Source organism: Phaenicophaeus curvirostris, chromosome 2, assembly GCF_032191515.1.
Source record: "Phaenicophaeus curvirostris isolate KB17595 chromosome 2, BPBGC_Pcur_1.0, whole genome shotgun sequence".
Lineage (NCBI taxonomy): Eukaryota > Metazoa > Chordata > Aves > Cuculiformes > Cuculidae > Phaenicophaeus > Phaenicophaeus curvirostris.
Genome location: NC_091393.1, coordinates 45,857,684 through 45,883,180, shown reverse-complemented (window position 1 = coordinate 45,883,180; position 25,497 = coordinate 45,857,684). Strand labels below are relative to the sequence as shown.

The 25,497-nt window shown below is 40.6% G+C and overlaps 1 protein-coding gene across 1 annotated transcript; it reads right to left on the bottom strand.

Annotated features, from left to right (window-relative positions):
* Positions 1-310: 310 nt before the first annotated feature.
* Positions 311-4,249, bottom strand: SMLR1 (small leucine rich protein 1). The gene is made up of 2 exons (XM_069850974.1): positions 4,036-4,249; positions 311-611 (listed from the first exon to the last, which is right to left on the bottom strand). Exons 1-2 carry the CDS (start codon positions 4,166-4,168, stop codon positions 499-501), a joined length of 246 nt encoding a protein of 81 aa, XP_069707075.1. The 5' UTR covers positions 4,169-4,249; the 3' UTR covers positions 311-498.
* Between the last annotated feature and the right edge of the window lie 21,248 nt (positions 4,250-25,497).

The window sequence follows — 25,497 nt, the reverse complement described above, 5'->3', positions numbered from 1 at the left end:
CAAAAACAAGTTAAGTTTCCCTTAATCACCCTTCCCAAGTCCATAGACATTGGTGTGTGTTATGAACTTCCTATTTATGCATCTTCAAATTAATAAAACTGCCTTCTTTATATACGCCTTCTCACTTCACTTAGGAGCTCATTATGTAGCTTTCTTCTCAGCAGGCTAGTGAAGGGTTAGTGAGCAAGGTACTTTCCCTCCCTGGCCTCCATGAATCCTGTGTCATGTAAGGGAATTGATACAGTACACTGCAGGTGTTTTCTGGAGTCTGAGTTGCATAGAGTACTTTTTAGTTGGCCTTATGTGAGAAAACAAAACTGTTACAAGACCTTTTTGAATAGCAGCAGCTGTTTCCTTTGTATAGCACAGCATTTGATTTCTCCTCTTGGTTTTGTTTTCCTCAGTGGTATTTATCTGCAGCTGGTTCTTTTTAAACCTGCAGAGCTGGGTACTGGGTTTAAGCTTGCTTCCTGAGACATGAATCTCCCTTAATATCTTTCAGTTCTTGCATTTCTTCTGTTTTTGTCCAGATCTCCTGGGTTTCTGCCACTGGTTGTGGTAATTCAGGAGGGCTTCTCTGGGGTCTTGTTCCGTGGCCAGTTCCTTATTAACTGGAAAAAAAAAAAAACCAACAACACGGAATTCCATGATGTGCTCACTTCCTACAGTGAATTCTTATGAGGAAAAGGAGCTGGCATATAATAAGAGCTAATCTTATGAAATTAAAGGTGCCTAAATAGCATGTTCATGTGTGTGCTGTGTTTGTAGAAGAAAGTCCTCTGAGTGTGAGATAGGGACTGTGCCTATGTCCAGTCAAGCACTGACACAAACTATTAACATCAACAGAAATACTCTTCTCATTTGCAGCATTGCACCAGCATTCAATCAGAATAAAATCCTTAAACAGCTAGGAGAGCAGTTAATTTGTACTGGCAATTTGCATTCTGCTTTACTCTGACAGTGCCATGAGAGCCTCAAATTGGTCTGATCCTCCCAATGCTGCCTGTATACAGACAGAACAGAAAAAATTATCTCTGCCCCCACAACCTTGGATCTTCAGAACAGGATGGTGTTGTCAGAGGCTTGGAGAATGTTTGGAGAGGGATGGAGAAACGAAAAAAAAAGAGAAGAAAGGAAAAAAAGAGTGGGAAGCACCTAGTTAGCATAGAGCCGTTTGTCATGGGCTGTTAGTTTCCCTTGTCATTGCTAGTTAAGGGGAAAGGTATGCCGTTTTGTTGGTCCTAGTTTTATTTTTAAGGAATCTTGAAAGGACGATGTGAAGGTGGGTTCCAGTATATTTGCACAGAGCCTCTCTTGTTGCACAGAGGAAAACGAAATCCTTATTTGAAATGAAATTATGAAACAAGGCAGCCTCGCTTTTAGTAATGCAAATTTTTTTTTTTTTTTGAAAGATCTATGGAAATAAGTCACCTAAACCCTGTTGAATTTCTGAGGTTTTGTCAGGGAGGGACTGTTGGTGAGTCTGTTTTCAGGCTTATCTGTTGTTTTGCCCACCTGATGATATTAAGTTGAAGTTGGCTCTGCTTGCCTGAACAGGGAGAGCTTCTCTGGATGAGTTTTGAGTTGGCTGGATGTCTGAATGATAGGCTGGACTCTGGCAGTCTCAGATCAAGCAAAAGAAAGGATTGGAAGTGTAACTGGGATTGTGATGACCAAAGTATTAAGTAGACAGGAATCCATTCATTTCACATCCTTAGGAGATTTTCAGCCAGGTGGCTCCCTTCAAGCTCCTACCTCAGTTATGAAAGCAGTGGAGGGGCATGGAAGCAATATTACTTTGGCAAATTAGTTGCCTATTCATTCACCTCTTCAAGTCTTGATTGCTAATTTCAGGAAATATAGGAAACTGATATTTTTCTAAACTCAATACAAATGCAAACCTTAAAAATTCAATGCTTTAAGGGAAGCAGGATTTAGCATCTTATTCTGTATGTTATTTACAGACCTTTAGAAAGTGCAGCTAAGGGAAATGTGGGCACTGTGAAACAAGGCAAGCTGGTTTAGGTCACCAGTCGTTCATGCAGCATGAATGTGATCATCTCTGAGGTTTTTTAGATGGGCTTTTTTGGCTTAAGGAAAGTATTGCCTGAGCTTTAACAAGATACCTGTACTGATGGGATCTTTAACCCACCTACTTTTCCTCTTTTACTTGATCCTAGCCAGAGTAGAAGAGGAAGATCGTTACCAGGTAAGAGTGAGTCAGTAGTATCCCAGCTTTATTTCATAATAATATATGTCTACTATCACAGATTGACACAGAGATGATTATTTGTTTCTATCCAATGTCTAATGCAATGATTTTATTAGCTTCCTTTTCAGCCTTTTTTTCCAGAAAGATCTCTTGATCTTTAGCCATCCTCATAGATACTGAACTGTATGATATTTTGGCACTACACTGTTTTTTGGTGGTTGTTTACTAGTATGTGAAAAACTGTCAGCACCTTGCTGTAAGGATAATCTATAACTGAAGGAAGAGCTGGGTTAGGCACGCATAACAGGCTTCCCTAGCTGATTAATTCAGCATCCGAAAAGTCCATCTTGAACAGGACATGGTTGAGTTGTAGCATCCTGAAGGCAACTTCTGTATGCTTGTGTGAAAACAAACACCCTTTCGCTCTGTTACAGCCTTGGGTCTAAATGCCTCATTCTACATTTCTGGGTATGTCTGACCTTTCTGGCTTCTAGAATGGTGTTAAATTGCTGAGTTGTCGGGTTTTCAGAAGGCTGCAAAATAGAAAAACCTTAACAGAGGTGCGAGTTTCAGTGCCTGATGTGATGTCCAGGTAAGGGTTATTCTCTAACCCTGCCCTGGTGGGTAAATCTAGCCTTCTCCTGTTAAGTTGATGCACCTCTGAGTGAATGTCTCCACTTACCTGCAGAGCCTTGTGGTCAGGATTGTCCTGACTGCCCTATCCAAGTCTCTGCTTTTGAGACCATGGGTGAACTGCTAGAGCTGAAACCTGTAGTGCACACATTGAGGACCATTGTCCCAGGCAGGAGGTTCTTGCCAAGCTGTTCCAAGAAGCGCTTGAAGTTTACAGAGGAAATCTAGGATATAATCTTGGCTCCCCTGATACTCTCTGTTGATAAAAGATTCAGAAGGCAGCTAATTTGAGGAACAAGCTTAGGCCAGCGTCTGCAAGAACATGTTTTTGAGGGGCTGAAGGAAAGAAAGGATTAAGACTGATCTGAACACATGCCAGAGCTCGTCTTGGCATCTGGAAGCATAAAATGAACAGTGCAAGTGAAAATATGCTGCTGGGCCTGATTCAGCCTGAGGCTTAACCCCAAACCTGGAAGGCATGATGATCATCCCATTAAAACTGGATGGTGTGAGGTACAGGGGTTTCCCTTCAGAAAGAAACTCTCTGCTAGGGTTGTAGTTCAGTGCGTTTTCTGTGCAGGACCAGTCAGTCTCGGTGAGCAGCCTCGATTTGCAGCTCTTGGATGCATTGCACCCAGCGTTTACTGGAAGGGACAGTTTCTGACTTTGGTTTCTCTCTGAAGCTGGATAGTTGAAATGTGTATAAGCTGATTTTAGAACAGAAAAGGTAGGTAGCATGGCAAATGTGTTTTTAAGTACAAAGTGGAAGTCCATACGTACCTTCGGAAGAACATAGACATGTACTCAATAACCAACCAGTTACAGGGTGTAACTGCTGTTACCTGACTCACTGAAGACATGCATTGTGAAAGCACAGAGGAAAATGACCTGTACTTTAGCCACCCTATTCTTTTTCTCCATTTTTGTTGCCTCTTCTATAGCACAGAACAGTGAAAACTTCTGTAGTACAGCTTGTGAAACTATAGAGTTTTAAGTGACGGTTCAATCCCAGTTCTAAACAAATTCTTGTAACGTATTTCAAATAGCAAATGTCATTAAATGAAGTACAGCTTCAGAATATTGTGATCATATTTCTCTTCAGTTTAATTAATGGTACAAGCTTAATGGTAGCCTGTTGTATGAGATTTTTTGTCTGCCTACCCATTCATGGCTCTAGAGCCCTGACTCACCTTCTACCAGTTTGATCCAGCAGTAGGCAATTAGCAGCAGGAGGAATACAGTCACAGGCATAAAGATCCCGAAAAAGAAAAAGAAGGTAGGCATCTCCTTCCAAAACATGGAAAGTAGGTAATTCGTGCTCATTTTCCTCTGTAGCAGCTGTGCTGAACAAGATCCTTCAAACTTGGAGTGTGGACCTGTTTTCTTTTGTCCTGCTTTCTTCCTTCTTCCTTCCCCCTCGCTGCATCCACATTCTGCCCTTTGCTCAGGCTATTATCTCTTTTTGGACTTTGGTTTGTTTGTGTGGCCTGTGATTCCTCATAGGACTACGGTTCACTTGCAAACTTACTCAACCATGAAATTTAAAAGAGCATATTGAATTAATGTAGGGCTTTGAAACCTTTGGGTTTCAAATAAGAAGAATCCTCTTTCTGTATATATTATTGATTTTTACAATAGATGCCAAATGCTCTCTCAAAGTGAAGACCCTGTTACACACACCACACAGATGTACACGTGATCTCTGCTCCAAAGAGTTTTCAGACCAGACCACTGATGCAAGCAGCAAGTGACCAAGTGCATGCTGGACCAACAGTAGTTTTTTTCCAAAGAGCAGCTGCAGAACAATGAAATTCAAGAAGCACTTTCTTAGCAAAGTCAAAAATATGTGATTTTGGGGGCCTAGATATGCCAGAGAATTCAAAAACTTTTTAAACGTTCAAGGATACTGGGTTTGAGGTGTTCACTGTGTTCAGTTTTTCCCATCTGGTCATTAGGCTTGAGTTGATCTGTATCTAGGATGCATGGGTTCATTTAAAAAGATGTTTAGTCATTTTATAAAACTTTCTTACACCTCAAGGTTTCTAAAAACATCTGACTGATAGATTTGACATCTTGGAAGTGCTGTTGCATGCAGGTTGCATTGGTTTCACTGAAGGGCTTGGAGAATCTTGCTGTTTGACCTGCCCACGTGCTTCAATTCCAGCAAAGATGTTTCAGGCTGTGGGAGATAAGGTCAGTCTGCCTGAGCGTTCAGTATTTGGCCTATCAAATCTGAAACCTAATGAAGGTATCAGGTAACATTAAACATCGCAAGTTTGTGGTTGCAGCAGCTTGTTATGACAGGGGCAGAAAATCTGGCTCATTTCATGTGTGTTTGAGAGACAGCAAGGATTTTGTTTGCTTAATACCTAAAAATCTGCAATTGGACCATGAGGATCAAGGTGAAAACAACCATTTTGCGAGCAGTTCTTTGCAGGCATCCAGAAAGGATTACTATGTTATTTGCTTGACTAACTGGGTAGGTGGTGTGGATGGGAAGCTTTAAAGGGAAAGAGGTATTTCTGTGTTCACCTTGTTTTCCTTCCCTATTGTTTTCGAAAGGCAACCGACCTTCCTTGATAATCATTTAAGTTCATATTTTTTTAACTGTAACACTTTTGATATCCTCATTTTGTGACAGCAAGTGATAGAGAGTAGTACGTCTACAGGCTAATTCCTGGTTTTTTTTTTCATCACCTGCTGTTGCGTTTGATAAAAGAACAAATGGAGTGTCTTATGTCTTGCTTGTATTTGTTTGGCTTGGCATCTAACCATCACATCTTATTCTGCTTTTTCCCCACTAGATGTTTGACCTAATTCATAAAGTGCTTTATGAACTACTGATGAAAAGCGCAGATTAAAAGCCAGGTGGTAAGGATATTAATAATATCATAAGCCCATTGATTTCCCACTAATTCCTTATTTGCATATATACCTGTCATCTGTGATCCATAAATTCCCTGAACTTTTTTTTTTTTACGCAGAAAAAGTTAACTCAGATTTCTTTTTGGGCTATTGTAAATGTTAGCATTCCAGTCCGCGAAACAGTTGTAGTATTTTGATGAAAACTCCTAGGTCCTTTTAAAAATTCCTTCCTAACTGGTGTTCTTAAAAAAACAAACAAACAAAAAAAACCCCCAAAAACCCAAACCCAAACACAAAACACACACACACACACAAAAAAACCCCCCAACAATTAGAACTCAGTCTGCAAAATAAAATCTGGGACTGAATTCCAAACACGGTGACATTACAAAACAAGCCAGGAGAGTATACCTGCATGCAAGGGCAAAAGAGTCACTTGCATTTTTTAATTGGTTTTCCTTGTATGCCTGAGATATTAGTTCTTTCTGTCAAATGTGAGTCGGGGGAGATGAAGAAGCATGTATCTAACTTGCTTGTCACACCTTCCTGTCGTGGGGCCAGACAGCTGATGGATGCAGAGCAGACAGCTTGGAAGTCATTTGTTTCTGACGAGGAAGAATAGGAAAATTTTCCAGCCTTCACTTTTACACAGTCTTCTTGTGAAATTGTGTCAGCTCTGATCACAGCAGTTATGTGAGGAATAAAACTTGGCTAATGGCTGTTCAGCGTGGCAGACATGTAAAGCGTGTTTCCATGCTGAAGCAGGACAAATGCAGGTAGAAACAAGATTAAGCATATTTTTACCATGAGGAGTTCTTTTTCTGCCCAGGTGAGCTGGGATGGCAGTGGGTGTGCATGAAGAGGAAGGGAGCTTTTGTGCAGACAGGGGTGTTTGGCAGAGCAGGGCTTCTGCACCCCAGCAGCCCCAGTGTGCAGCGGCAATGCCTTGCGTGTCTCTGCAGTGTGATTGCATCTACCACAGTCAAAAGAAAACTGGGAAATTTGGGCCAGGCATGGATTAGTAACACTGGAACATATGGCTTCCTGGATGATCCGTGAAGCTTGGATATATTTGGAAAAACAGATGGATTCATGAGCTTTGTGAAAATGTCACTGACTTCTCATGAGTCCGAAGAATCCTAGAAGCACCAGGTTGGAAAAGACCTCTTGGATCATCGCGTCCAACCGTTCCTATATGCCACTAAACCATGTCTCTGAAGCAACTGATTGCTTTTCAACCACCGAGTGCTGCCAGTCCCACAGCACAGACCTACTGGAAATTCAGCCGTTTCAAAATTTCCTTTTTGGCTTGAATCAGGAACTAAATTTCCTGTGAGTTTAAGGAATATTAATTTTAAAGCCACTTAAACTCTTATTTCAGCTTAATTTTTATTATTTACAAAAAATACGAATACAAATGAATTAATTCAAACTTTAAATTACTTACATTTCCCAAACCTGCCAGCTAACATTAGCAATGAACATCACACCTACCTTGTTGGAAGGAATTACTTTAACTTCTCAGATTTGTGTCTGTGGTGAGCAACGCATTCTTATTAAATATTTTGATTCAATCACAGTTTCCCAAGGGAAACTTTCTCTTAAAATTTCTAGATGGCTTTCCGAGAGAATATAAAAAGGAAACAAAAAAGGAAAGATCAGGATCTGCCTGTAAAGGCCCAACTAGAGTAAACAAAATAAACCTCGCTTAATTACTGTGGGTATTTGAGAGCCTTTGGGGCAGTAATCAAGAGGTGCACATTCCAGAAAAGCAAATGACCAATGTCCACGGCTGCTGAACTGATGAAGCCAAGGTTGTCCTTTTTCAGGGAAAACACTGAAAAGGTTGCAGAGAGACAAAGTCTTTGTTTTTAATAAAAAAAATATTTCAATAATTACGGTGGAAAGGGGAGGCAGTGGTTCAGTCCAGGCTCAGTACACACAAAGCTTTCCAGCACAGACCAGTGAGTCGGGCGCAAACTCCTGTTGCTCCCTCAATCAGGGTTGAAATTGTTCCCACGGGGCTGGATTTTCCCACAGGCATCCCCTCGCCTAGGAGGGATATTAGTAAGTTGGGTTTGCTGCTCCGGAGGCACTTTTTGAGTAGAAAAAGGGCCTTGGTTTCCTGGGTTATCAAGCTGAAAATCTTCCTGAGAATTGTGATAATTTTGTTAAATTTAAATGCTAAATGGGCACTTAGATCTCATCTTTCTCATGGATCTCCTTGCTGGAACACCAAAATCCTTTATATTTCTGATCAACTTAAATTCATTTAAGGTCATTAGATCAGGTAGTTTATCATTACCAACCTTTGTAGAGTCAATAAATTGATTGTTTAAGACTTGTTTTCAAAAAAAAAAAACAACCAGTCTGTTTTAAAAGCATGATGAGATGGAGAATTGTCTGTCCCTTTCTACAGCTTTTCATCATGCAAGACACTTGCCTTGCACCTGGTTTGGAGCTCACTACACCGCTGTCTCTAGCTGTTTTATTGCTTGCCCATTCCTCAGTGGATAAATGAGATTTTGGGACCCTGGCATTTTTTTTTCCCCCTTAACTGCTGACACCTTGCAATACCATTTCTCAATCTCTTTTCTGTTAAACCACGTGCACTCGTCTTTAAATTCCTTACTTCCAGTAAGAAATTGTTTTGCCCATCCTTGGAATGTCCTCATAGGTTTTCTGGTTTTTCTCCAGTTTTTAAAGGTCCTTTTTAATTGTGGGCATACGAGAGGCTGTAGTCTTGTAACAGTGCCATCTGCGAAACTCCTAAAGGTAAAACTGTGTCTTTATTCTCTGTTGCTGCTCTGCCATTCACTGATCAGAAGGGCTTATTAGCTGTGATTGATAGAGCATTCAGAAGCACTTGCTGCATTGCATACCTGCTCTGCATCTTGTTTGTCTTCAGGATCGTAGTCTCCTAGGACAATCTTTAGAGACAATCAGTTCGTCTTGTTTCTAGATGTAAAGCTTTGCTTTGGGAATGTTGCAGTGTTGTTTGTTGTTACAAACTCAGCTTCTCACAAAGGATTCTAGTCACGTAGCTTAGCTGTTGTGTTCTTGTTATAACTTAGCATCAAGCCTTTGATCATCTGCACATTTTAGGAGTAGTGACTTTATATCAATTTTTACTTCGTGGTTGGCGTTTTCTCTCCTACTTTGTCTATTTTCTACTTTGTTGCTTTTCCAATACAAACATTTGTGTCTTCACATGGTGAATAGGTCCAAGTTCTTGATCTAGCTGTAAAGCTGCACAGGCTGCTTCTGAGCTTTGAGAGGAAGGTATTCAATAGATTATTTTCAGACTGGATCCATTTTCTGATTGAGTTTACTGTATGGGCATCCACAAGGCGATGTGGTGCAGACTGTGAGGTGTACAGAGGTGGTAATGAGCGGCTGTTTAGGAAGGAGCCTCTTGCCCAAAGTGGAGGCAGCAGATGGAAATGGCTCTGCTGCCAAGTGCCTAACTATCGCCTCACCAGAAGCACTGCACGCAGTGACTTCCCTGTGGATATGACTTTTAAGATCCTTGCAGCAATTCTTAATTCATTACTTGTGTGCTTTATTGATATAGAAAAGTGATTACTTTTTAATGAGCACTTTGTGTGTTACTAAGTCAAGTGCCTTAGGACATCTAAGTGTATTGAAGCTGTGGTTGCCTTTATCAAACAAACTTGTAATCTCATTAAGCAAGTAACAGCTATTTTGCATAAGCCATGCTAAGTAGCTTATTTATATTCCATTTCTGTATCTGTTTGAACCATCTTGGCATTCTTCCTGCCTAGCATTTATTTTTCTTATTTATAACTAGGCCAGATCATTTCAGTGTTTGCGTGAAAATATTGGCTTTCTAGTTTCCTGGGTATTATGCTTAAGAATTGTGAAAAGTTAGCATCAGTGAAATAAAAACCTGATTGATCAGCTTCTAACACTCTTTCAGTCTTCTTAATTTTCAGAGTGTTTGTGTTCAGTACAGGTTATTTAAATTTTTGCTTTGTTATTAATCACCTGTACAGGTGAATATTAATCTACCTATGCAGAAGCATCTGGCAACGGTTCCAGTAAATGAGCCTTGTTTCCAAGTACAAACCAAAATATTTATTGAGCAGTAATATTCCCATTATTCAAACCTTCTATTTATAGGCTGCTGTGAACATACCTCTTACTTCCAGTATAATTTTAAAAGAATGAAAAAATAAAATCCAATTCTCCCTAGTCCCTTGACCATAGCATTTTCCATGAGGAAAGAAGCTGACAGTGTCCATTTTCTGTATTCATGGCTTCAGATGTGTTGACTGCAATATTTTATTTTCTTTTCAATTGTTACCTTTTTTCCCAGGCAAAAAAGTTTGTGGAGCCACAATGCTTGTCCTCCCTAATAACTCTTAGCTGACTGCAAAAAAAGTTTAGACGTGTAAGTAACTTTGAGTTTTCCAAGTACTGTGAAACTTTGTGGTTCAGCAGAAGAAAAACTGCAATTAGGACCCAAACAGGGAGGAAAGAGAGCAGAGCTCTGCTCCTGCAGGTTCAGTTTTGGAGAAGGACACTAGCCAGTACCTGTGTGGCCACTCACCCAGCAATTGTATTAAAAGGGGCATATGTTCAACAGTGGAACTACTACACTGACTATGGTGTCTAGTAGCAAAGGATAAAAGCTCATAGAAAACTAGGCTTTGCTACTTCTACTGCTTGTGGGGGAAGATTATTTCTAGCTGCTGCCTTTCCCATTTAATCAAAAGAGTTTTTTGAAAGTCATGCTTATCCTTGACTGGCAATATGACCCTAGAGAGAGTCTGTAAAGACTCATATTTGTATTTCTGTTAAATCTAATTTTATTAAGTATGTTGGATGTTTTATTAAGTTAATAAATATTTATTCTTTTCTGTCAAGCACTTTTGCCGAGAACTTATTTCTAATGCCCTTTTTAGAACGTGTGTGTATGTAGGTTCCTGTTAGAGTTGCCAGCTGTTTGCCAGTATCTAGTAAGACTAGTTCCCAATGGCTGTTCTGTAACCAGCTGCTCTTCACCAGTCCTAGCACAGGGATTATTTCATTTGTACCTGACGTGACCCTGTCCTACAAGGTCCCTCCCTGTAGCTGGATCCCATTTCTGTTAGAACATTGTAGATTTTTAGAAACCGTATGGTGAATGCTCTCTGCATGACACTTCAAGCAGCAGTGTTTTAAATGGAAAGGTATCTTTATCTTTTTAAATAAACACTGCAAAAATGGACAGAAAGAGATTGAGTTCAATCTCTTGGATGGCTCACAGCTGTCTCCTGATGTGCTTTTCTCCTTGATTAGTGAAGAGGAAATCATTGCAACATTCAGAGTAGATAAGCGAGCGATGAAAAACTGCTGTCCTGTTATCCCAGAAAAGCAGAGCAAGGCTGAACTGGGCATAGTTGTGTGGTGGTACCACAGTGCTGTCTCTCTGTCTGACCTATAATCCATGGCCCCAGCTACGATGCTGGTTTGTTGCATTAGCGTTTGCTCACCGATGGGTCATTTTTCACCTAGCAACAAACAAAGCAACAAGCTTGGCAAGATATGGGTCTACAAACTGAGACAGATTCAACATTCATCTGGCAGCCCAATTTGTAACCGATCCTGACACCCCTATGTAAAGTTCCATTTTAAGGGATCAGAGTGTTTGTGAAAACGAAGCTGTTTTGTTTTTAACTGACCTGATTTTGAATGTGTTGTGCCATTAACCGTCTCTTAGTTAGCTAACACTTCTTGATGTTGCTTTGCAACATCCCTGCTACCCTACTATTGCTAACCTGCCATACTGTAAGCAGGTTTGAGTCACCCTCTGGCTGCAATGCATCTTTTTCCCTTCCTGCTTCCCTGCAGTAAAAAAGGATGGGGAGCAGGCTACAGGGGCAAGATTTACAGTTGGGCCATGCTAACTCAAGAGGCTGAACTGGATATGCCCCAGCTAGGAAGGCCTATGGATCTCCTTGGGAAGCCTGATCCCAGCCTGGGCTAATCCAGCACAAGGCTGAGCTGGTGCAGTAAAATCTGACTGGGGCAGCCACAGCACGGATGGCAAGGAAGGTTGCCTAGCACTACATGCTTCTTCTAACCCTATGCACAAGCTATGCTGCATGGTACTGCTGTGAAATTCTCATTCAGTAGCTAGAAGTGCACAGGTGAGCAGCTTTATTAGATCTGAGGCACAGCTCTGCAAAGTAAAGGAAGTGGCATCTTCCAGATCTGAGTGCTTTTTAAGACACATTAGCTATTTGTGCTCACTTGTGTGCCATAACAGTGACTTGAGCCATGATGTCTCAGCTGCTTTTTAGGACAGCTGAGAATTTTGCAGGATCTCAGTTCCAAGGTTCCCTATTAGACACACTTGAAATAAAGCTCAGGTTTTCATAGAGTTGATTGAGATGTAGAAAACTTTGACACACATTAAAAGCGCCTGTGTTGCTGTTGCTAGTAACCTACATCATTTAAAGTTATTCATTAAATGTGTGATGGGCATTTTATGTGGATTTTCCCTATGAGATTCCCTCACAGCAAGGTGGTCTGCTACCTCCTCCCATTGCATGAACTGCATCGCTGGAGAAGCAGGGCTCCATTGTGCAACCAAATGCCAGGGGGACAAACTGCTGTGGTTGAGCTGTGGTTTCATCAGAAATGTATTGGGCTAAGGCCTAATGTAACCTTGGGAGAAAATAATCTACAGTAAAATGAACAGGACGGTAAGGCAGTAAGTAACACTGGAGAGGTGCGTGTGCACAGAGCTGCCTCTGCCACAGTGTCTGTAAGGGAATAAAATCTCTGTGTGAGAGAAATTTTCAGCTTATCTACTCCTGCTAGCAAAAGCTATGGTTAGTTTAACGCATTTTGTCAGTTATCAAGTACTCGATTAATGTGACATGAAATAAAATGGCATGAGCACATATCATTCTCTGTTATGCATTCCTAGCAAGTGTTAATTAATTTGTCATTCTGCTTTCCATGCTGTACATTTACACAGTAATGAGTTGTAGCCATCTGCTGGCATGTTTGGTTTTTTTTTTCCTTTTCCCAGAAAGAAGAAAGGCAGACGGCCCTTCATGTTTTTCCTTATACTGTAACACATCCAGAAAACCTTATGCCTAACCCTGACACTAGCATCAACAAATGCTAATTTACATATGCAGCTGTGTGAGACCAAGGAAAGAAGTTTTAACCCTCCATCGTTCAATGATTTAAAATAATCACTGTGAATATTTTGCCTTGGGGAACTTCATGTAGTGTTTTATGAGATGTGCATTTTTTCCCTGAGTGAGGAATGTGCTGTAAGGTCTTCTAGTCATTAGAATGACAAGGCAAATACACACCGTCCTCATCAGAAAGCTGCCCTATAGGCAACAGCTCCTCTAGCATGAATGTTAAACCGCGTTGAGCTGTGGCAGTAGGATAAAGGAACTGCAAACTGATAAAACAGAAGGGGAAATAATTAAGACAAGTATTTCCTGTTTGAAGAAGGAATGGCTGCTTTGAGAGTCTGTTGCCTCAATTTGCTTAACTTCTCAGATTGTGGGCCTGATTTATATGGAAAATGCTGACAGCACCTGTAAGACCTGATTGACATAACAGCGAATATATCTGTAATGGGGGCAAGACTATTTACCTGTTTTGTACAGGTACTTAAAACATTGAAGGAGAAGAGTGAGGGGAAATGAGATCTCTTTTGCTTTAAATCGCAATAAAATGCATAATGACTTGGAGCTAGGGAATGATGAGAACGTATTTTTTTTTTATCTTGTAGATCTGAAGCTTATAAATGTTCCTTTCCCCTCTCTTAATGTTAATTTCAAGGATAGAACTAAGCAATAACCTAATGGAGAGATGGGCATTCGTTTGTGAACAAACCTTACAGGGCTTCAGGACTTGTTCTAAAAGCCCTCTGTTGAATTGCAGTTGGCTTTGGAAAAACGACATTTTCCATAGAATGATATTTTTACTAAAAGAATTATAGTCCACCCCTATTTTGGTCCAGGAATCGAATAATCCTGTCCTTCTGTTCCTTTATTAATGATTTACTAATTTGCCTAATAGAGGCATTAACTTTGCCACTTCTTCTACTTTGAAGTTCCTAATGTTTGTCTTAAAACTCAGTGTCTTTTCTGCACCATCAAGCCCTGACACACCAAGGCAGTTTTAACCAGTTCCCTACTACTGTTAATACCTCACCTGTTTCATCCTTGATTTCTCTTAAAATTTCTCAGGCAGTCATGGGGATGTGTTGGTGTTTGTTTCACAGTTTGTTCTGTAACTTCTAAGCCACTTAAAATTTCAGATATTTGCTGCCCCTTTATTCTCCGCTGAGGAGTTCCAGCAGGGGAGCCTCCCCAATTTCTTCCACAGTGTATAATTACAAAAGGAATTCTTTCAGCTTCCCTACAGTGGCTTGGTCAGGGGCTGCCATCATAGAGGTGTCTGATCTACATTTAAAGGTACCTTAAGTACTTTGACTCCTCGGAGGAACAGAAGTCACAAATGTCAAGAAGATCAAACAAAAAGGACAGACAGGAAGAGCTGTGGATATGTCTAATGTACTAAACGCACTGAGGACTCCCGACTTGCTGTGTGCTATCAAACAAATTTTAGTTTCTCTGGGTTGAAAAGGGTATGAACACGGAGTAGCACTCTGGTTACTTGGTGAGGATGTGCCCCCAGTCAGATTTTTGCCTGCCCTGTCAGCTTGTGGTGTCTAATCACTGTCCTGGTGAGCATATTCCTGAGTCGTAATCAGAAACTACCTATGAATTCATAGCCTACTGTACCTGGTGACATGTTTTCTGTGTACGTGTGTATGCTTGGATGGATCTGAAGATTAGGATTTATCAGTGTTGAGTGTCTGGCAGTTTTATTGTTTACAAAAACCATAAACACCATGGAATCTGCAGAGCTACAGTCATCTGTGTTGTTGCAGCATTCTTTTTTGATAGATTGAAACGTTAGAGAGAAACTAGTGAAAATATACATTTTTAAGGTTAATTAATTAATTTTCTTGCCCCTCATCACCTATACAATTCTCTCTCCCACATACTGTTTCTTCCATTCCTGCTGGTTTTATCTTGGTAGCATCATCTGTTTTCACTTATAGTTAGTTGTGTGACAGCAACCTGCTGATGTTTTCAATGGCTTCCAGCAGCATTTATTATCTAGCACTCTTTTTTAATCAGGGCATTGCAGAAGCACAGCGCACTCGGGGATACTCAGATAATGGGTTACAATTAACGACATTAGAGAGATGCATTCTTGTATCTCTCTGTAGATGTATTTGTGCATTTGTCAGAGAGTCATAACAGCAACATTTGAAGTTGTATTAGTGCTTTCTTTCTAAGGGTCCCCAGGCGCTACACAAAGCCCTGATAGATTCATTCTCTTAGATGTGTTGAGAACTTCAGGACCTTCCGGGAACACTGAGATTAGCAATTCCTATTTTACAGGCACAAAACTAGGTTTTTACCTTGTCTTAACAAATTTATAGTAAGAAAACAGCTTATTTAGCTTCTAAAAGTTTCTTGAGGTTGCCTTGATGGAGGACACACAGGACACCTGCAGCTGGCAGATTTCCCTGAAGCTGGTTGGAGGCAGGGATAGATCTCATTTTAGTCAGAGTGGCAGAGTAACTTAGTGTATCTTTATTGGTTGTACCCAAAGAACTAAGAAATGTCTCCTGTATCACAAATTGGTGTGGGGAAGATGGGATGGCACATTGACAGAAGATAACAGGGGCTTTCTCTGGGCTCTGAACACAGCAGAAGGCAATGGCTGCAGTTTAAGGGGCCTGTCTGAGTGGGGAAGAAGCAAAAGCAGCGGACGGAAGACAGTCCAGGGTGGTGGAGTAGAAGTCTTGGTGGCTCAGGCCTGAGAGAAATTGTGTTCATGGCATTGCTGCCTACCAAGAAGCTGGAAATGGAAACAAATGTCCTCCTACTTTTTTGATTGCTGAACAGAGTCATGTTTCTCAAAAATAGACAGACACTTCTCTCTCTGTTTTAGTTCTTTAAATAATAATGTAGGTTGGATGTGTTCACTACCAGCTAAGGTGGAAAGGGAGCCAAAGGATGGCTCCTATAATCTGCTGTGATAAAATAGGATGAGAAGGACATGTACTGCTCCATTAAGTTAACTCTCTGCTTGCTGGGAGGGAGAGAAGTACTACTAAGTACTAGTAGCCAAAAGCAGTTAACTGCAAAAGGAAATCTTAACCGCACAGCTTACTGCTACAGACATTATTTGACATACTGGGAGAAGTAGTATTAAAAATAATGTGGGTGGACTGCTCTGTCTCAGATATCAGCGGTATCCCAGTACAATTCGGGTAAATTTACTTAAACACAAAGACTTCTGTCACTGTTGTCTGTAGCTAACAAAACAAAGTTAGCAACCTCAGACTAAAAAAAGATTTAATTGAAGTAATTTGCTGTACTTTTTCATAAAAGTCTGCAGCGTATTGAGAAGCTTTCAGCTTAGAAGTGTACTTTATAGGAAAATTTTACTCGGAAAAGTAAAAAAATATTTTAAATCATTTAAAATTTGATACTATGACCTTCTTGCTGGCTTGTTGTCTCAGTGAATATGAAATGCTCTTCTCTGTTTATAAATTCATTGTGCTGAACTGAAGAGGAAGGACTCCTTCCCCTATTGTATTGACCATTTTATGCAGGTAGCTTCTGCAATTAGACTGAGATGGATATTCAGTTTCTCTGGTAACCATTTGGTGGTCTGCGCTCTTTTCTTGGTGAATTATTGTTTTTTTCTCTGCCTAAAAATATTCCTCCCTTTATCCCCCATCCCACTTCATCCTACTCTAAGGCCCTATGGCTTTTGTCACTCGCTGTCATTGTGCTTTGATCATTTCATAGAATCATAGAATCATAGAATAACCAGGTTGGAAGAGACCTACCGGATCACCGAGTCCAACCATTCCTATCAAACACTAAACCATGCCCCTTAGCACCTCGTCCACCCGTGCCTTAAACACCTCCAGGGAAGGTGAATCAACCACCTCCCTGGGCAGCCTGTTCCAGTTCCCAGTGACCCTTTCTGTGAAGAATTTTTTCCTAATGTCCAGCCTAAACCTCCCCTGGCAGAGCTTGAGGCCATTCCCTCTTGTCCTGTCCCCTGTCACTTGGGAGAAGAGGCCAGCACCCTCCTCTCTACAACCTCCTTTCAGGTAGTTATAGAGAGCAATGAGGTCTCCCCTCAGCCTCCTCTTCTCCAGGCTAAACAACCCCAGCTCTCTCAGCCTCTCCTCATAAGGCCTGTTCTCCAGCCCCCTCACCAGCTTCGTTGCTCTCTTCTGGACTCGCTCCAGAGCCTCAACATCCTTCTTGTGGTGAGGGGCCCAGAACTGAACACAGTATTCGAGGAGCGGTCTCACCAGTGCCGAGTACAGAGGGAGAATAACCTCCCTGGACCTGCTGGTCACGCCATTTCTGATCCAAGCCAGGATGCCTTTCTAGGGTTGTTGTGCCCCAAGTGCAGGAAAATTTCAGTACAATCTCTGGACAGCTGTAATTCTCACCCTAAGTATTGTTTTCAGTGTTTGAGAGTTAGATAAAGAAATCAAAGAAATGGCACTGGAAAAGTTTTCAGGAATTTGTGTAACCAATACCCCTCATCCCAGACAGGTTGGGAGCACCTTTGTTTCTCGAACATATCAAAATAACCTCTCTTTAAAACTCACTGATACCGATGTTCCAGTAACCTGCCAAGGTATTGCTTTCCTGAGGTACAATGTAATGAGTGGTGTGCTGAGACTTCCCTACTATCTAGCCTAAATGCCCTTTACTGCATAATAAATGAATTATTGTTCTATCTTTCAATAACAGTTGTTCATCATCCTTTTTTTTTAATTTACACATTCTTTCATTCTGGTGGTAGAAAAAGCTGATTTTTAAATTCTTTTTTCTTTTCTATACCTCATTTTCCAAAACTTTATAGTTGTGGCTATTTTTCTCTGAATTATGCCCAGCCTTTCTATACTTTTCTGAGAATGAGTGGCTCAAAGTCCAACTAGAGGCCTCAAGTACTCTCCAGAGTATGATAATTTTCTCTGTGTTGCAATGGTTTCTGCCTACATCGGTCATAGCTGGGCCAGACCTGTTCATTTGAGTGTACAGGTCAAGTCTGGCAAGTGTTGGCCATCAAAAAAAATGAGATTTGTAGTAGAAAACTGCCTAAGGATTGATCCTACAAAGGGGGTCAAGAAGGACTCTACAAGAAGGAAGTGTCATGCATATTAAAGTACTGCTAGTGGGCCTTGTACTGTTTGGGAAGTAAGTCATGGGGCAACAAAAGAAAGTCTCTTACTTCAGAAAAGGATTTCTTGAAGGCTCAGAAAAAGGCTATGACTTGGTAGCTGGAAATACCATGGAAAATGGAAGAAAGACAGCATCTTTAAGAGGAGATCAAGTCGGGGGCAGCCTAAGGAAGTGATGGGACTCTTGCAGAAATCCAAACTTGTAAGAATTTCTGGGAGGAGTATTGTGGGGATTAGTAGGTCTGGGTTTCCCTATAGCCCTTGAAGAAGGACCCTCTCTAGAAGAGGTCCTATGGAGAGGAACAATTGAATAATTGTTGGGGGGCAGGGGGGAGGAAGTCGTAGAGTTGAACTTAGAGAATGCATTGAAGAGGAAAGAACAAGTGGGAAAGAGTGAAAAAAGGATCAAGCGTGATGTCACTCCTCCATACCTGAGGAAAGGAAAGATGGTGCTGGTGACTTTTGGTAGATCCCTTTTTCCCCCCCACAGTATCTCTTCCCTTCCTTTTCAAAAAACCCAATGCTGGAATGTAGCTTGACTATTCCCCATTTTGTATGTGTGCCTTTTGCGTTTTGCTTCTAGCATGCTACTTTGAACTTTGAATTTTATGATTTTCAGACTATTCCTCCAATTGTTCAAATTAATTTTAAATGCTAATCTTCTCATCTTGACATCACCTGCGTGCTAACCCATAATTCAAATCATTGATAAAGATATGAAATAGATTGGTCTTGGGACAGACTATGTGACTTGACTTGAATGACCTTCTCACTTGAAGCAGATAGGCTGACAAGTTAATATGCATATACCTTATATGCTTTCTGTCAGGCTCCTTTCTGAGAACAAAAATGGGACTGTATCAAAGGCTTTCTAAGATCAAGATGTGCTGCATCTGTAATTTCTCCCTCTACAGGAGACTAGTCACCTTTTCAGAGAAAGAAATTAAAAGATTTCTTACAGTGTGCTCCTGACAAATAGTGTCGTTTAGGAGTGACCTGATATCAGGGTTGGAAACTCTGCAGAAACATCAGTCAAAATGGTGGAGCATAAGTTTTCTTGATAAAAATGTATCCTTTTTCTACTCATATCTTTGAACAGATGTAGTTTGACATCCTCTTTCAGCTTAATTTCTTGTAAAACATGTATACTAGCTGAACTACAACCGTTCTGAGTATGCTAGCTAGTCAACTGACATTTATGGATGATTTTGTATTGCCTTAATTGGCCAGGGCCCTAACTGACTGCAGCCAAGAGCAGCTGAAAGCATGTTTCTGTGCCAGCAGGAAAGAATAATTACGCTCAGCAAATATTACATCTTGGCAGTTGCAGCTGATAATCTCTGAACCCTGTACTTCAAGTCTATTTTTGCCTATATTGATTCAGTTAACAATTATTTTATCCTACAGTAAGTAAAGTGGTTGCAAATCTATTTTGTTCTTGATTTTAAACTGCATAAATGCTACAAATGGACTGAAAATGTTTTTAATGTTATAGCAATAAAAAACAAGCAAGACATTAAAATATCTTTACACGCCTCTCCTGTTTTCCATTAGCACATACACATAACAGCAGTAAGTGTCCAGTTCACTTGGCAGGATGTAACATTAAAGCTCCTGCAGCTTTGAAACAATTTTCCAGTATGCTTTCTTTCTCCATTCTTTTCCATTCATCTTTTTCTTATTTTGTTTCACTTTCCTTCTACTTTTTCCTCATCCTCTTGTCTTTTTTTTCAGTGAAATTGTTTGGCTGTGGTCTGTTCCCAGTCTAGCACTGTGAAACAAAGGATTTGCCATGGGCTGGAAGAATGGATCACCTGGCAGTAAGGAGGTGGATTTTCTACCATGCCCAGTGGAGTAAGAAAACCACCCAGTGCCTTCTGTGACACAGCGGTTGCCTGTTGCTGTTAAATGCCGCTGGGGTGCAGGCTGCTCTGAAGGAGCTGATGGCTGGCTGGTGCAGCTTTTTCTGCCTGTTCCTGATGCAGGAGCTGGCTCCTAGCAGGGGCTTTCACATTGCTGGTAAGGGAGCCACCTGGGCAGGGGTCTGTTTGCATGGGTGAGTGAATGGGCTGGAAGTATCTGATACAGGCCAATTCTGTACTAAAAGTCAATTGTACTGCTGCCAAATCTCATTCTGAGGCAAAATATGAAGTCCATAGTGTGTCTGTGTGCTTCAGAGGGCAACAATCTCTATTTTCAAGATACATCTAAGGGATAAAGCTTGGGTAGCTCAAGATGTAGGTATTTTGCAGAACAAGGCTGTACTTTTGCCAAATACTGCACTGCTGCTTAGAGTAGCTTTCACTTCAGTATTTTTTTTCCTTGCCCAATTGGCTATGCTACTATCATGTCTTCCTGCATAATATTTACCCTTTGTCTCTAATCACATCTGTTAGAAAGGACATTACCCAGCCAACAATACTTCTGATGGCATGTGGTGCTCTTTAATTGAATGTAAGTATTCACAAAAGCATAGAATGTGGTCTGGTTTTTAGGCCTCCAGCTATCCCCCATGGCTCTCTTTATTCATTTAAATACATCATCAGAAAGTTGAAAGGCTTTTTCCTAATACACTAGGCATAAAAAATGGAGCCTGAAAGCATAATAATGGTACTACATTATGCAGTGTGCAAAGTTCAGGGAATTTGAATCTTGGAGTTGATATCTGCCTTCTTGTGTTTAAAAAAAAAAATATCAGGTACTTCCATGTAGACATATGGTCGTCTTGTACTAAAAGCCAAGTATGAGACAGTATGTAAGTTGAAACATGGCCATGATATCCAACATCTGCTAAAACTGTGAGCAGTAACAGTAATTTTTAATTGTTTAATTTTCTTTATTGGGTTGTTTTCTGAACATGGAATGATTCCCTTATTTTCATCTCTTCTTGAAATATCTGCTGTGGAAAAATGAAGTTTTGCTCACTAGTATTCCGAAGAATAGTGTTATCAAAAAATAGCAAAGCTTTACTTTATAAAAAAACTTCATTGGTGGGTCGTGCTGCTTTTTTTTACACCAATATCTATAACATGGCATGTTTTAGTTGAAAGCGTTTTGCTGTGTTGCATTAATCTATTGCCCATCATGGAGTTACACATACATTGTTCTGGAAGCTTTACATAGAGCCCAATAATAAAGACTGCCTCAAATATCATATAACCCAAGTACAAAGCTGGACAGTCAACAGCTAGGTGTAAACAAAGAAACAGAAGACCACATTAGTCAATGTAAGAAGCAACAGACTTAGCACCAGTAACCATGACTTTTGGTTGCCATCACAGCAAGAAAAGTTTTAAGAGATAATCTGAATGCAGTTACCAAGGCAATTTATGAGGTGCTACCTTCTGGGTCACCTTCCATATGTAACTTGAAACTATTAAAACTCCATAGGTATGTGTTGCAAACTGGCACCATGAACCTATCAGGTCAGTGAGGTGGGACAGAATATGGGATAAGTTGGAAGAGAAAAGGAGGAGCCAAGACTGTGTGCTTTACAGGGAGAAGCAGCATGGGTAGACTGCAAAGCTGAATACCAGACTAATGGTCTAGAAAAAACTTTTTCAGGTGTGCTCTGAATTGATGAGAGCAGATGGAGGAGAAGGCATGGTTGTGCCTGTCAACCAGGGCAGAGGATGTTGAAGAAAAAGATGCATGGAATTGAAAGGCTGTCACTCCAGTCCCACACGCACAGTCACAACTGACTTGTTAGATATTTCTGTTTGAAGTGCAGACTTCAGCTATCTCGGTAATCTTCTAGGGATTAAACCACAGCCACTGGAAAGACAAGATGAGCTCAGAATGTTAGGTTTATGATTTACTGTTAAATCATAAAAAAAATGAGAATTTATAGGGATATGTTTTAGACCTTACCCTTAATACTAAGAGAACTGCAAAGACATTTGCTCTTGAAATATGTAAATTACTTGCAATATCTAAATCAGTCTGGAAAGCAAACTGAAATTTACACTAGCTTTCTGTGTTGCAGACTTGTTTTTTCTCAGAAAGTAGAAAGTATTCTGGATAAAGTCTAGTGGCAATATGGGTTTGGGGCTCCCCTGTGAATGAAAGGGGTTAATTTCTCATTGCATTTGTCCCATGAAAATTCACCATTTATCGTACTGCACAGTAGGAGGTAACACAGCACTTCTCTGTCTGCTCATTGAAGCTGTCCAGTCAGTGAAAACAAAACTTCTGTTTAAAATACTTTGGGAATGAAACCCCAAGAATCAGAGGAAATTTGATGTTAAATAGAACTTCTGTTTAAATTCCTGTCTTCCTGTTTTTATTTGGGTAATTTTGTTAGTACCTACATGATGTGCACATTGCTTTCAACTACCAGCAGAGCTTTCCATTGCCATGCGAAGAAGCTGGCAGTAAATTATAGTTCTGACAGTGTGCTTTTTTTCTTTATCCTAGTGGCATCAACCTACTTCACTACCTCTAAGTGGAAAATGTACTACAGTTAATACAGAAATTAATTTTGATGCATATAATTAGTTTTGTGGGTTTGGGCTTTTTGTTGTTGTTTGGTTTTCCTTTGATTTTTTTCTTTTCTTATTATTTTGCTTTTTTTAAAAGTTCTTGGCTTTAAAACAAACATCTTTCTGGAGATCTGCATTGAATTAATATTTCCAGCTGTGAATTTTTGAATGGATACATATCCTGTCTCAGATTATTGACCTCAATACAGTATAAAACAGAATCACAGAGTCGTAGGGGTTGGAAAGGACCTATGGAGATCATCTAGTCCTACCCCCCTGCTAAAGCAGGTTCACCCACAGCAGGTTGCACAGGAATGTGTCCAGGCAGGTTTGGAATATCTCCAGAGAAAGAGACTCCACAGCTGCCCTGGGCAGCCTATTCCTGTGCTGCGTCACACTCAGAGTAAAGTAGTTTTTCCTCATGTTAAGGTGGAACTTCCTGTCTTCTAGTTTGTGCCTATTGACCCTGTCCTATCGCTGGACACCACTGAGAAGAGGCTCGCCCCATCCTCTTGACACCTGCCCCTCAGATATTTGTAAGCATTGATAAGGTCCCCTCTCCATCGTCTTCAGGCTATACAGACCAAGCTCATTCAGCCTCTCCTCATATGAGATATGTTCTAGTTCCCTGATCATCTTTGTGGCTCTCTGCTGGTCTCTCTCTCGTAGTTCCTTGTCTTTCTAGAGCTGGGGAGCCCAGAACTGGTCACAGAACTCCAGATGGAGCCTCACTTGGGCAGCGTAGCAGGGGATGATAACCTCCCTTGACTTTGCATGTTACACTCTTCTTGATGCACCCCAGGATACTGTTGGCCTTCTTGGCCACAATGGCACATTGCTGGCTCATCATCAACTTGTCATCTACCAGGCCCCCTGGGTACTTCTCTGCAGAGCTGCTTTCCAGCTGAACAACCCCTAACCTGTGCTGGTGCAGGGAGTTATTCCTGTCATACTCTAGGGGAGTCCAACTCACCTGTGGTTGCTCCTGGCAATGTCCAAGCCACACCAGCCTCTCTTGTAAGAGCTGCCAGGTCCTGGTAGGTCCCTCTGCTCTTCTGCAGGCTTCTCTGGGTCTGGGAACCCCCTGTCAGCCTCAATCAAGCTCTCAGTCTTAGCACTTGCCATTGTTTCTGCCGTATCCCTTGCTGATGAGTGTGCAGTTAAACGTTTTGGGCCATTTAAATTGGGTATTAGGAGCTGAAGTTCATGACTTCACTTCATGTTAATCCTACACCGAAATCTTGAATACACATGTTGGAATACTCCCATCATACTCCCATTATTGTCACATCAGTCTTAAAGGACTTGATACCAGTCTTTCCTCTAATGAGTGTTGTAACATCTGCCAAATCAAGAAGCAGTGTAAAAACTTGCTGTTAACCTCCCTTTAGTTTATGCTGCTTGTTACTTTGCATTGGTTTCCAAGGCACTTACAAGGTTTAGAATAAAAAAGTTTCAGTAGAACTTGGCAGAAATTCAATGAGTGAAGGAAACTGAACATACATCTTTTCTAATTGATGCTCTTGCAGGTCAGACATTCCAGGCCTGTCTTTGGACCTCTGCAAGTTTCTGGTAGCCATCACTATGATTGAGACGTGAGCTTGCATAGGAGAAATGATCAGATAAATTGAAAAGACATTACACAATCCAGTACCACTTCACTTAGCATAATCAGTGTTTTCTTCCTTTGTAAAATATTAGTGCCTAAAATTGTCAACGATTTCTTTACAATAAAACTTTTTAATTAAATACATCTTTCTGAAGTCTCAACTGAATGTCTTAATTAAGTATACTTTGTCACTTAAAAGGATTTTGTAAACAAACTTCAGAAGGAAATGAAGGAAATTCCCAAGGAAGGCAGTGGGTTTGCAATATTCAGCACTGCTAACTATGTTTTTACTAGTACAAAGGGTCCAACAGAGTTAAGAAATTCTACATATTAAGTAGTTAACTGCTGTCAGCACTCTGGCTGCATTAAGAACAGATAGGAGAGATCGATATTTGAAGGAAATGGAAGTATTGCTATCTCCACTTCACATGTAGTGGATTGGTGGAGGGAGTCTAAATGATTGACCAAAGGTCAGATGGATGGACTTTGTAAGAGTCAGAAATAGAAGCATGATGGCTGAAGCACTTAGTTCCAAGACCAGCCCCTCTCTCTCGCATCTCTGATTGCAGTTAAAATGCTTGTTTATAACATGAAAACCTCAAAAAAATTGGTTCAGATAAGCTTTTATTCTTTTGAATGCTTATCTTAACCTAACTCAAACTTTCTGCCTGACTCCTCTGACCCTGCAAAATGGATGTCTTACAAGAACTTTTTAAAATTATGTTTTGGTATTTTAAATTCCAGTTAGAAGCAAGCACTGAGAGGGATGAAAATAAAAGATAACATGAAGAAAGTAAGTTAAATTGCGAATTCCAATATGATCTCATCTGGCTTGTTTTGGTGAGAGTCATTCTAGTTCAACTTTTTAACTTCCCCTTGCACTGGAAAAAAACAAATTCAATTACTTCCATGTGTACTAGAATTAAAACAATCAGGAAGGAGATGTTTTGCATGGACTGTGTTTCTAAAAAAATGCTGGCAAAGAGCTCCAGTCCCCATAATCTCTGAGCAACTGAAGTGCTTGTTTGTGAACGTGTAATAAAAATGTTTAAAATTGTACATTTATGATAATAGAGATAGTAAATCACATGTAATGCTTAATAAGTAGCGAGGTTGGGTTTGGCAGCATAAAAGGCACAGCACTTTTGTTAGCAGCACAGAGGCTTAGTTCAGTCTGATTTAGCTCTGCCTTCTGGAAAGATTTATTTTATATTAGATGTTCTTAGAGGTTCAGTGCAGGTATTTGCAGTCTGTCACCGTGATAAGTTGTAACAGGCTGGTGCCGTTATTGAATGCTAATGTCATTGAGAACTTCCTGTTACATAGACCTTGTTTTCCCTTGCTTAAACCTTGCAAACCTGAAATGTTTTGCTCTATAGCTGTTGGTCTCAAATGGAATAGGATATGGAGAGAATAAAAA